The following is a 13,878-nucleotide window of genomic DNA, read 5'->3' on the forward strand; positions in this document are numbered from 1 at the left end:
TTTCAGTTACAATTTAACCGATACAATAATACCAAACATGAAGATCCAATATAAAGCACTCATATCTCGTAAGAGCTTCTGCATGGGGAAAAATAATTCTGGTATATTTATCGTCCGTATAGTAATGACATTTCTAATACAAAAACTATAATTCTGGTATTAAAAACCAAAATATACGGTATTTAAACCATTCATTTGGTAACTTTTCCGTTTATATTGGAAATGCTTTTCGAAAATTATGGTTTTAAAATTATAGTTCTTATAAAATAGTTCTTATAAAACAGTTCTTATAAAATTATAGTTCTTCTTTTATAAATTATAGTCTTATAGTTATCACACATTTAATAAACAATACAAAACTGAAGTTAATTTAACTAAATAAATGGTTTTTAAGACATACTCTAAGGTTTCATGATTACATTACCAAATTTTATTACACATATTAAACCATATTTTATTGTTAATTTTACCAGAATTATTACCAAAACTTCTTTGAAAATTACCAAGCTTTTTGGTATTTCCATAGTCAGAACTACGGTAAATTTTAAATGAAAGTAAAATACAATCGTAACTTGTATTAGTTGTTAATGCGAATGCTCTAAAATATAACATAATCAAAAATAATATAGTTTCTCTAAAGCATCCAACTGTTTAACAATTTATAGCAATTCTATTTTATAGAACTAGTATTTAAAGCAATCATCGTGAAGAGCTATTTCATTTTGCACTTGCCTACTTTAACAACTAATTTTAAAGATCAGATTTATTGAGCTTCGACGTTCTATTGTTAAATGGTTTTTCAAATAGATTTTAACAAATGCAATTTAAATATAATTATCATCAGTACAAAAGTTTCTAACATAATTTATAAATTAGATAGATCCTATTGTGTATGTTTAATACATAAGTGTCTGACTAATACAGTCTTCTTAAGCACTTTCTAATTAGAAGCAAAAATTAAATATTCTTTTATTATAAAGTACATAAATATTTCTAATGAAAATAGAAGAGCCTGATGAAAGTTCCCTAATCGATACAATCTTAAAGGTTTGGAAGATAATACTCACTTTACGCTTTAAAAAGTATAGTACCATTTCGTTTGTTTGCCTTTGTTTTTCTCTTATATTTAAAAGTGGAAAATAGGGGGAAAACAAAAGAAGTAGTGACTTGGCTTGAAATATTTGTATCTAATTTAGAATGCATTAAATGTTGGTTTACTTCAATAAGCATATTGCAAGTAAAGTACATAAATATATTAATGAATGTACTTGGATAGGTACATGAATGCATGTCAGCAACATAAAAATAAATTAAGTGTCTGTCTAATAAGACCGAGGTTCTTAATAAGACATTTGCTTTAATAATACTCACGTTTTTTTTTGTTTTGATTCTTTTCTGAATTAAGAGTAAAAAACGAAAGTTTTTTTAAAAATTAATAATTACGTAGTTCTACGCCTTGAGATAAAGTTATTTAAATTGGTGTTCTATTTTTTAACCCTTCAACAATTATTATTTTTTGTACTAATTATATTAAAATGCTATAAATTACAATTAAAGGGGTTCGTTAAATGATTGAGACATAAACGATTAGCTTCTTGCAAAAATTGTAATTAATATAACCGTCTATTTGGTAAACGAAAATATTAAATTATGGCTGTGATCTGATCAAATTTGCTATTACAACATATTTTTAAATTTAAATGTTATTTTTTAAAAAAAAATGATTTAAGAAATTACATATGTTCACTATTATATCTTAATAGATCCATAAGGGATATATTTGGACGTGAGAAGGGGGAGGAGCAGAAGCGTAAGAATACAGAATTCCTTTTTCTCTATTTTTAGTACATATATTTTACGTGAGTAGTTTCACCTTTCGTAGAAAAACTAAAACTTATACCAATAAGCAACTATTATTGAAAAGCAATCATCAAGATTTGTGTAAAGCAGCAAACATGTGTCCCTTGTAATTATATATTAATTATAATAATATTATGTTCTTTTAGTTCAAGTAAATATGACATACTTTCCAATTTATCATACAGTATTTTAAAAAAGTTCTTTTTAAGTGACAAGAACCTAAAAAGCTAATAATCTTCCAGCAAATAGAAAATGTGAAAATTGGTTGAAATGGTGTAATAGAGCATCACAAAATCGATAAAGGTAAGCTCAGCAATCAAAAGTCTTTTCTCCAAAGCGAGGCGTTCTTTTATATTTTGTTATCTGTTTCTGAACAACTCAAACAACAAGCACAGCTATTATGTCATTTTTAATTTGAAGTAGCGCACAACTTCTCAGTGATAAAATAAATCCCCGAGAGAATTGTTATAAAGAAAGTTCTCGCCATTGCGAAGCTAAATGGAACAAAATCGTTGTTCAAAGAATAACTACTTTTCAAAGTTAACAAATATTTTTTTCCTAACACAACCATTAAACAACGATTTGAAGTTAAATGTAAGTTTTAGCTTTGGAAGCTCATATTATTAATTAGAATATATTTTAAAGAATAGTAAAATGCTTCTTATTTGGGTTAATTTGAAATGTTTAAAGAGGCCAGTGATTGTACAGTTAGTTCCATCTAAATCATAATAAAAGGAATAAAACAGTTGTCAAACTTGCGTTTTGATGAGTCAAATGTTTACAAAGATGGTAGAAAGAAAGAGTTTGATTGAATATATTGCGTGATAGCCAACATCAATAAATACTTTTCAGCTTTCATAAATTTAAAAAATGATAAAGTTACTGATTAGCTGTTCTTCGTACGGGGTGGATAGGAAACGATGCTACAAAATCATGCACATATTTGACGTATACCGACATCATTAAAAGACTTAGTGAAAAAGACAGATAAGAGAAATTTTCAGGAGCATTTATGAATCAGAGAAAAACAAATACTTGCATCAATATGATGTATGTACTTGCATCAATATGACTTTCATTAATGTTGCAAAATTTTTTTTATTCAAATTAATCTTCACATAAATAATCCACCCCAGTTTTCAGTTTAGTTTTTTTAGCTCATCCCATCAGAATGGTGATTAACCGCATCATTTGGTATGACTCATCATCGCCCAACTCAAAATTTATTACTATCAAGTTATTTTTTTCGTTACATTCTTTTCGTGGGGATGTAAGACTTTTTTTTCTATTGGTATTAAAACTGATTATCATTAGAGTTGTTTTAATAAATATCATACACATCAAAATAATACTTTATAATTATATTAGTATGTTTGGTATCTATTACATTTGAGTCATTTTTCGACATATGAGTTTTGTGCGAAATACATTTATCACTAGCAGCAAGCTAAAACCGAAAGTTTAAAAACAGAAGTCTTACAATAAATTTGTTTTATTATGCAATAGAATATATGACCTTGATAAGGACTTGGAAGCATAGCCATTTCTCTATCTGAACTTTAATGTATTGCGTAAAATATTCAAGTAGCGGTTAAAAAAATGTTTTTCTAATACACGAGTCACCTAACTTTTTTGATCATCGACCCCAATATTCGAAATCTCTTACGACCCTCATAAAAATAATTTTCTGTTAATTAAAATAAAACTTTATCAGATACTGTGTTTGCACATTTATTTTATGATTTTAAGCATTTACTAAAGTAATAGTACATTGTGTAACGATAGATTTATGAAAAATATATTAATGTTGAAATGTAAATACCTTAATATTTATTAAATAATAAGTAATTATAAATAAGTAGAAATAATAAGTAAAGTAACTACTGATTTATTGCTTCTTAATCAATGAAATGGGTGTGCCTGGTGTATTTTGCAAGGTTCGCTATATTGGGTTCAAAATTCCAATCAATTTTAATCTTAAATCCCCTCGAAACTCGATATTTAATTTATTTCTGTTCTTAGATAAGATTGAATTTACGTGACTGAAACCGGCTTCAACCATATAGGAACTTAGAAATGCTAGCATAAATGTCTGAACTATTTCGTAAAGTCTTACATATTTTTGCATTATATTTATATTTGTTCAAAATTTGCTTATTGCTAAATTTTTAAAAAGCGTCTTTGCTTCAAGATCCGATAATAATTCAGCAAGCTCATCTTGCAGGTTGATGTCCACGTTTTCAATTTGAGCAGAAAATGGCACAATAATCCAATCACGGTTGTCAATGTTTTCCAAATCAACAAAGAGCAGTTTAAAATCGTCTCTCAATTTTTGAAGATGACGTCCTTACGTAGCAGTGAAGATATAAATAAATTTAATTTTACTTGGAAGCCTAACAGTATTGTTCGAGCTTCGATAATTGTTACATCTTTTCCTTGCAGCTTTGCTTGGACATTATTAAATTTTCCAAATCAGTCCGCTTAATAAAAAATATGGTTCTTATTGTTTTGGAGTTCATCACTCAGAACAGGGTTTATTTCGCCGAGAAATTTGGTCGTGGAGTCAAATAACTCAGCGAGCCTTTGCAAGCATGCACCTCTAGACAACCATCTAACTTCGGTGTGCAGAAGTAATTGGTTAAATAACTCGTCGTTTTCCTCACAAAGTTTGGAAAAATATCTTGATTCAAGAGGTTGGGCTTTAGTTTGATTGATTCACTTAATACAAAACTGTAACGCTTTATGTAACACTGGACTCAGATATTTTGCTACTAAGTTGATTCTATGCAATGCACAATGAATAGTACGTATACTGGGCACTTTTTCTTTGAGAAATGTAGCAAAATCTCGGTAACGCCCTACAATAGATGGTGCCCCATCTGTGGCTACCACTATTATATTTTCAAGCTGAATATCATATTTATTTAAATATTCTTGTAAACATCTAAAAATTGTCTCTCCTTTTCCATCAGTTTCAAGATTTTTAGCAATTAAGCTCATCAATGACTTGTCCTTTAATTTTACTGAAATATCTAACGTACATCATGAGAATAGCAGAAACGCCGAAAACAAATCCATCAAGTTGAATAGAGAACTTGCAATTTTTTAGCTTTGAACCTACCGTATTTTTTATTTCTTCAGCCATTTCGTCGATACGTCGTTTTACAGAATTTGCACTTAATGACAATGACTTTAAAACATTAACGGTGCCTTTTTTCATTACATCCTCGACGACGTCTTTATTTGCAGGTATAACAATTTCTTCAGCGACTGTGTGTGGTTTCCCCCTCTTTGCTATATTAAGCGAAGTCTTGTACAAAGCTATTAATCCTCCTTCATTTTCAACTTCAGTTGACGGCTTCATAAAACTTCTTATAGTTGGTCGACATGTGAATTTTTCTTTAAGTTTTCTGAAAAATTCAAGTTCTTTAATTTTTTTACTTGAGTGAAACCTATCAAGATGACCTTTCATTTTTTACGGTTTCATGTAGTCATTTCCAAAAGTTTTTTCGCAAAGAAGACCCATAGGAATCGTTTCATATGTCGGTGAACAAATAAATCCAAATTTCAAATAATCCAATGAATAATACCGACATTTCGTTTTAGAAACTGAAGCTGCCATTTTTCAGTTAGGGTCTATAAATAAATTAAAAGTAAATTAATATAATATGCAGACTGAACAACGACAAAACTATAGCACACTTTGTATTTTTTTTCGAAAATCGCAGAATTTTTGAAGATATTATTATTTTAATTTGATGTGTGTAGTTAAGTTTTATTTCCAGTTAGTAGTAAACAGCAATAAAGCTGTTGCACTGCTGTTTACTACTAACTGGAAATTAATTTAAACTTATTTCATACAAAACTGTTATTCTTAAGAACAGTTAAGGACACACATCAGATTAAAATAAGTAATGGCTCTTTTTTACGGCTTTCCTTCACGAATAAGTACTTCTACTGCATAAATTTTGCTTTTTAGTATACAGCCCATTTTCATTTTACTATGCTTCTATTTCTACAGTTAATTAAACATCATTTGAGTCAGTGACAGTGTGGTGTTCTTTTACGTTTTCTCTAAACCACTTTTGATGCCACTTTTTATTCATTTTGCTTTTTAATAAATAGCAAATTTTTTTCATTCTAATTACTATTTATTTTAAATTAGTTACTTTTATAGAAACAGGGTCTTAAAGAATTCTATAAGAAAAATGAACACGTAGTTTCAGATTACCATAGAAATTCTAATTTGGTGAAGTATTCCTCCTTTTTTTTGCACCCAGTTTATTATTTAACTTTGCTTAGTAAATAATTCATTAAAACCAAAATTAATTATCCTCAAATTAATATACATTAATTTTGGCTTCAATAAATATGTTCTTTTTTATAGTAATATTGTCTTTCTACTTGACGAATTAGTACTATCCATTATTTTTTCTGTTGCAAAACTTATTTTCCTTTCATTTCAATTAGCGTTTTCATTTCCCTGTCATAGTTTCTATACGACATTAGTCAAATTTAGATTTGTGCATGCAACGTTTTGAATTTTTATAAGAATACATTTTGAAATTAATATTTAGAACATATTGAACTTTAAGAGAGAAAAAAACCACCGTATTTTTTCAGTGTTTCCTATCCGATAATCACTTTGGTTTCATTTCTCACATGTATCCGTTTATCCTTGAAAATAATATGAAGCAAGCATGAAAAAAACAAAAGTAAGAAATGAACTATATCTTAAACACAGTAAAAGTTAAATAAATCTAAAACTTTGTATAAAGTTTTTTTACATAAAAAAAAGGTTATTGTTTTTAAATATGATTATCTAAATGCCTTTTGTTGCAAGATCTTAAAGTCTCCACCATTTGGCTACACTCCAATAAATTTGCGACGACATACTTTAAAACAAAATTGAATTAAATTGATTGATGATGAGTATGACAGATTTGTATTAAAATAAATGTCACAAAGAAGAAATATGATCGAGCGCATTGAATAATTAAAAGCTCATTTTTAAAGTTATTTTGCAGAAAACTATCGATGTTTTTCTTTGGATTATTCTAAGTTATTCAGAAGATGAGATATTTAGGACACATAGAAATCAATTTTTAAGACCGGACCTTATGAAGGCAATTTGAATGTTTCATTTTAATTGTATGTTTTCTGGAATTCAAGTGATTTTTCTTACTTTTGAAACGAAACTTATTTTTTTTTAAATTAAGAGATGATATTTTTTTAAATATGCTGTATTCATATGAGGAGCTTAATATACGTAAGAACCATATTCAAGATATTCTGGGTTAGAAGGAAAAAAAATTTGGGTTTTTTAAAAAAGGGTTTTAGGTATTACTTAAAGTTTTTCTGTTGTTTTATTAAATGGAACGGTTTTAAATGTATGGTACAATTGGGATTTATTTGCCTTTTTTTATCAATTATCAGAAGATTTAACAAACAATTTGATGACTTGATTATTAAAAATTATTTTTTTTCTTCAAAATTTAAATCAAAAGTTCATATTTATACTAGATTATGTATTATTAAAAATGAAGTTAAAAGTTTAAGAATTTAGAGCAAAACTTGATTAAAGGTGTAGTTCAGTAATTCGTTTTCTTGGTAAATTTATAAAGGTTTTTCGCAATAGTTTTTCCATAAGTAAGTTTTGTGATCATTATGATCATTTATTTTTCATCTATAAATGTAGAGGTCTTGCTTAAATTTGACGTTAATGATTTAACGTTCCATTGACCCATTTGGCGTTAATGGTTTTAAGTTCAACCAAAATCTTTCTTAGCAACACAAAAGTATCTTTAAGCATAACTCATTTAAAACTACGTCTTACAGTTTAGTAAACTTTAAAGTACAGAACTTTAGAACTTCGCTAGCATTATAATTGAAGAAACTATGAAAAATGTTTCAATTTGGATTTTTCAATATGGATCATTTTGAATATCTTGCCATTGTTGTTGAATGCATTGCCGATCCTGAAAAACCCTTAAATATAATACATTTAAGAGAATAATCTAATAAGGGATTCGATAGAATTATCGAATTAAATTGCGATTTTAAATTGTTTCGAATTTTCAAACTGCCGGAGAAATTTTGGAAGTGATATCTTTGGCGATTTTACTTTAACAATATTAACCATTTATATATTATATTCATTATTTACAATATTGAATTCTTCAGGTATAAGAGATGCTTTTACTTATTTGTGTCATAAAAATTAACTATAATTGGACGTCCTCTTCAATGGTGAATATGGAATCTTATAGTGGCTCTTCTTCTTCAATAAGATGATAATAATTTCACCGAATTTTATTTAATTGGACTTCAATTATATTCGAGGCTTCACTTTTTGATTCTAATAATGTTTCATTTTCAGTAAATTTTTTTCACTTTTATCAAATTCATGAGTTTTTCAATTTTGATATGAATAATGCCTCTTTCATGATCGAGCAGTTTACTGATCGACGTCTCAAAAGAAAACGAACGAAATAACTGCGATTTCAGTTTTGTTGTAATTGTAAATAGGCTCTTCTTATAATTGTCCATAAAAAGTACTTACACTATATACATTGCCTGCGTAAATAAAGGTTAACTGCTTAGAAAATTGCTGCTACCATATTTTGCATTAATACTTTGAATTGATCAGAGCAACTTTCTATATGGATTATTGAAAGACAATTTTCAAAATATTAAACAAGAAAATCAAAAGAGACCTTGGCAGAATGACGCACTATAAAAAAACTTCCGATCAAATTACGGTAAAAATTATCGGCTAATTTGGTTAAAAAGCGGCTCCCAAGGTGACAAATCCATTTTTACCGGAACATGGTACAAAACAAAAAAACAGATAAAATGCAATTTTTGCAAATTATACAGTATATATACCATACCGAAAAATCACTAAATCGCTCTAACTTAATATTGTAAAAATTAGGGTATACCATTTTACTGTAAAAATGGATTTTACGGATGAGGCATCCAAAGTACCAATACTTCATATCATAATTTGATCCGGAATGCTTTACTGTCCACAAACTCGCAACATCGTTCTTTTGGTGGAAATACTAAGGTTAATGGGGTAGAATAAATTTATATTTAAAAAACTAGACACATTTTACTCTATGTGAATGAAATATTTTGAAATAAATACTAACAAATTTTTTACCAATTTTACTAGTGATTTTAATTATTTTTAATTATTAAAATAAATGTTTCCATGTGAAGTAATTAAATAATAAAATTTTCGAAATTCCTAATATATATCTCCTTTTATTTTCTATGAATATTTTAATGTCTCAGCTTCAACTTTGTGAACCCCAACCTCTTTATAATTATTTTTTTTCGTTTTATTTATCTTTCATTTATACTTAGTTTGAATATGCTATTTTTTTAACTTTGTTTTGTAGTTTTTCTTTGTTTAAAAAAAGTCAAACTAGTATCACATTTCGAGTAACGTAGTCGATACAATTGATTTGAATGCCTTGCAGCTAAGAAAAAAAATATATTTAGTTTCCAGTACATTTTTCTTCTTCTTGTACTGACTGAAGCAAAATCGCATATAAAATACTCTATCTTCCAACGAACTAGAGATACGACGACTCTTATCTCTGGTAAGAAAGAATTAGGTAAAAAAAGAAAAAAACTAAAAGGAATGATCCGTTTTTGCGGCTGTATATTGTTTCAGAAAAGGAAATAAAATAGAACTTTATCTTCAGATTAGCTTTCTTTTCACATAAGTATTATTCGGAATTCATCAGATTCATTTTATCTCAGGGATTTAAAATAAGAATTTCAGAACCATATTTTAAAGATTTTTTCGATTGCTGTTTTAATATTTTTTTTAAAATTTTATAGTTGAAAAACAAAATTGTTTCGTCAACAGAATCCAAAATGAATAAGTATCAAAATAATAACAGCAATATTGTACTCTCAAGAAATATAATAGTTTCAACAAAATAAAATATTTAAGGCATAGATGGCCTAAAAAAAGAATCTGTATTTATCATCATTGCTTAGATAGTTTTTAAAATGAATTTGGAAACAATATTTCATTGAAATGAAGTTGATATAGTGGTTGTTATACACTCTATTTGGCCTTTTAATTTATAATGTTGATATTCTAGTTAGGGTGATTAGAATTAAAATCTGATACATTAAAATGCTTTTTTATCAAAACATCACTGTAAAACTTAAAAATAAACAAGAAAAATATACCATCTTTTTAACTTAAAACTTGTTGCAAATTTTTGAAGTGACCACTTCTGGATTTGACTACTTTCTGGGGGTCTAACAATGTCCACTTACGCAACTCCCAATTCATAGTTTCCATTCTAAACGCAAATATTTCTTAAGATTTGATAAAGTTGTAATACGCTTAATTCAAACTTTTGTTTCAAGATGGAACAAGCAAAAAAAATATTGTATTCAAGTCTGGCGAATACGGTGGCGATTCTTATACAGTAAGAAAAGTAAAGAAATAGATTCTTCATCATGCATTGGAGTCTTTAGTTTTATTTGCTTGAGTCACTGGAAACTCGATTTTGAGTTTCGAAGAGATCAAGGGAACAAAGAGGATTAAATTTGTTAAATTTGTCCTGAATGAATTTTGAAGAGTAATTACATTTTTTAGAATAATATCTAATTAAATTGTCTCCATTATTAAATATTTAGCTATGGCAGAAATGAAGCATCTAAATTAAATCAAACAATTGGTGATTAAATCTATTACATTGATAAGAGGATTCTAAAATTAGTTGTAAAATAAATACAAAGTAAGTCAATAGTTATATTTGTTTGGGAAAACCAGTCATTCGATTAAATGTCTATCATCGGGAAATGCGCATCTCTGACGCTAATCACGAATTTCAGACTGATTATATTCGTGTTTCGTTGTAATATGTATAAAGGAACGCGTAAGACTATAAATAACTTTTAACCTAATAACGTTATATCATTTATTATTATTATTAATATTTTGAAACAAAACCATATTGAAAAAATGATGATTCAAAACTATTTGTTCATCTTGTGGTAAGAAATATTTACCGCCAATGTTTCTCCAGTTTCCGAATTGTTCCTTTCAGTAATGCTATTACAGTTGCAAAATAAATTGTTAAGAAAACACTTAAGCAGAAATGAATACTTAAAATCTTGAAATTGGGAAACCTGTTGCAGTTTAGGATAGCTGCAAATTGTTCGTGCTGCTATCAAATTGGTTTGAAAGATAGATTAGTTAGAATAAGATTTCTACGAGTTATTAACTATATTACCATTCTTCACACTATTTCAACCATTTTTATCACTTAAATAAACAAATTTTCTGATACGTATCAATTAACACATGCATAAATATTTTTAGAACGTAAAAAGTATCCAGCAAAAATTAATATATAACGTAGATCTTGATTGTTTTTGTACCAAATATCCAGATATAAGATAAAATTATTCACATTTTAAAAGCTCAGGCTTATTTTCTAAATATGTTGCATAATGTTTTAAGATGAAAAATGTACAGTGACGTTTATCATCATTTGTTACTTCTGATATCACTTTAATGCACACAAAAAAACTTTCAAATATGTGATTGGTTAGTTTAAGATTTCCGACTTTCATTGAAAGATTCTTAAAATAGAAAATATGCTATTAGATTTAATTCAAAATAATACAGATTACAACACGCAATCGGAAGTAAAGTATAACAAAAGCAATACTAAAATAAACAGCTGTTTAGTAGAAAGATACTTATTTTGAAAATATGTTACTACCCTAAACCCTATCAGATTAAGAAATCATTTGTAATGCCAAATTAGTCACCATTACTTTTGAAAAATATCTCAAAGTCTTGCAGCTTATTAGAATGTATATTTTTAGCATATTTTCAACATCTTGAAAAGGGTATAACCTTTGGCGAAATGCCATTTTCTCAAAAATGGAAGTGTTTGTTGAAGCTTAATTGATTTAAATTGATTGATTACGAGTATGACATTTCTCAATTGAAATAAATATTACTTAAGAGAGAAATGTTCAGTTTTCCCTCCGTATATTGAAATAAATCAAAAATAAAATTATCATGTTTAACTGGATTTCCTTTTTCTTTTTCGAGATCGCGATAGGGAAGATAAGGATAAAATATCTGGAAGTTGTAAAGCCTATCAATCACTTTTCATTTTAATGGATGGTTGAGTGCTTTCAATATTTTAACAGTTATACCATTTTCATATGATTATTAAAAACATAGAACATAGGGTAAAACTGTTTTGTTTTCTCACGGTATAAAATGTTAATAAAAGTATTTCATCTCTTGGAAAAATCATATACTTCATTCATCAATGAACGCTTGAAAAAAAATTGCAACTTTAGCAAAAATTTTAATCAACATAAATCGTAACATGTTGCTAAATGAGGATTTAAAATCCAGACTATTTTATGCAGTTACAAGGGGCTCTACCCCTCGATTGTTTTTTTTTTCATTCACTACAACGATCTTCATCATTTTTATATGATTCGAGAGAAAATAGAATCTAGAGTAAAAATTGTTTTTTTTCTCACAATGGAAAATGTTAAAAATTATTTTATAATTTAGAAAAACACATCTTTCAATCAAGAATTAATGCATGTGTCATAAATCTCGCAAAACTTGAAGTTTAATCAAGATAAAATGTAGCACGTTTAAAAATGAAGAGTTAAAATCACTTTATGCCGCTACAAGGGCTCTGCTCATCAGCTCCCATGATTGCTACAGTCATCTATTTCTTTCTTTGTTTGGGATTGACAGCTTTATATATTTAATTAAGAAAGTATTAAAATAAAAGATCTCAATATGTTTAATTGCAATAATTTGGTTTCACAGTGAGATAAAATTTAATTACAATATTTTTTCACATCTACAAGCTTTTCCTCTTAACTTTTCAATTAATTATTTGGTTACAATACAACACGTTAAATGTTTTTCGCTTGTTATAATCAGCAATAGAGATAAACGTTAATTCTCAATAATATTTTGCAATTTAGCATACATTTTGCAATTGCTAATTACTTATATGGACAGGAAATAGATTTGCACTAAGATTATAATAAAAGTAAGTCTTACTTATTTTTTGTTAAATAAATGTAAAGCATTTAATATGTTTATATTATAATAAAAGTAAGTCTTACTTATTTTTTGTTAAATAAATGTAAAGCATTTAATATGTTTTTATTATAATAAAAGTAAGTCTTACTTATTTTCTGTTAAATAAATGTAAAACATTTAATATGTTTAGATACAGATTTGCATGTTCTTATCATGAAATGCTACGCGGCATGATATTATTATAGATTACTTCAAAATAAAGATACACAGTCTTTAGATGTAAGCCCTCAATTTGGAATAATAGTCATTAATAAGAACGCATTATTCACGAAAATTTCTAAGATAGAAAAAGATTACAAGCAAATATTCTTAAATTAAGGGTAAGCAAATATTTACATATATACGTTTAATTAATAATTCCCATTAATGTTATGATGGCTATAACCAATTCGATTAAGAATCTTCTCCTTCTCTACTAACCATACGTAACAAATATATACACAATAGACTATAATATGTAATATACAGGGTGATTCTAAAAAGATGGGCAAAATTTTAGGAAGTGATGGCACACACCCAAGCAAACAATTTTTATCAAAGAATGCTTGGTCGAAAACAAAACTCAAAACCGCTAGAGGGCATCGAAGTTTATGTTCTTATATGAGGCAAGAACACACAAAGAACGATGAAGTTAAGTTATTAATGCAAATTTAATGGCATGTGATTACAATAAGTGTTCAAAACAGTGGCCGGCAGCGGCTATGCACGCAGTACAATGGCGAAGAAAAGATAGGCGAACATTCTGAAACACACCAGGCGTATCACGAACTTTCCCTGCAGCGGCCGAAAGCTTGGCAACAAGTAACGCAACGCAGTAACTCGCAACAGGAATGGAGCTTTCACGTTTGCATCAAACAACTTTCCAAATGCGCCAGCACCTTTGC

At 27.9% G+C, this 13,878-nt stretch overlaps 1 protein-coding gene across 1 annotated transcript; it reads right to left on the reverse strand.

The window, feature by feature from the left end:
- Positions 1 to 4,843: 4,843 nt before the first annotated feature.
- Positions 4,844 to 5,332, reverse strand: LOC139426697 (zinc finger BED domain-containing protein 5-like). Its single transcript, XM_071186445.1, has one exon. The coding sequence runs from the start codon at positions 5,330 to 5,332 to the stop codon at positions 4,844 to 4,846; it is 489 nt and encodes a 162-aa protein (XP_071042546.1).
- Positions 5,333 to 13,878: the final 8,546 nt, after the last annotated feature.

Source organism: Parasteatoda tepidariorum, chromosome 1, assembly GCF_043381705.1.
Source record: "Parasteatoda tepidariorum isolate YZ-2023 chromosome 1, CAS_Ptep_4.0, whole genome shotgun sequence".
In the NCBI taxonomy this organism is placed as follows: domain Eukaryota; kingdom Metazoa; phylum Arthropoda; class Arachnida; order Araneae; family Theridiidae; genus Parasteatoda; species Parasteatoda tepidariorum.

Coding starts and splice junctions, on each gene's coding strand:
- LOC139426697 (XM_071186445.1), bottom strand. CDS start 5,332: ATGAAAGGTCATCTTGATAGGTTTCACTCAAGTAAAAAAATTAAAGAA.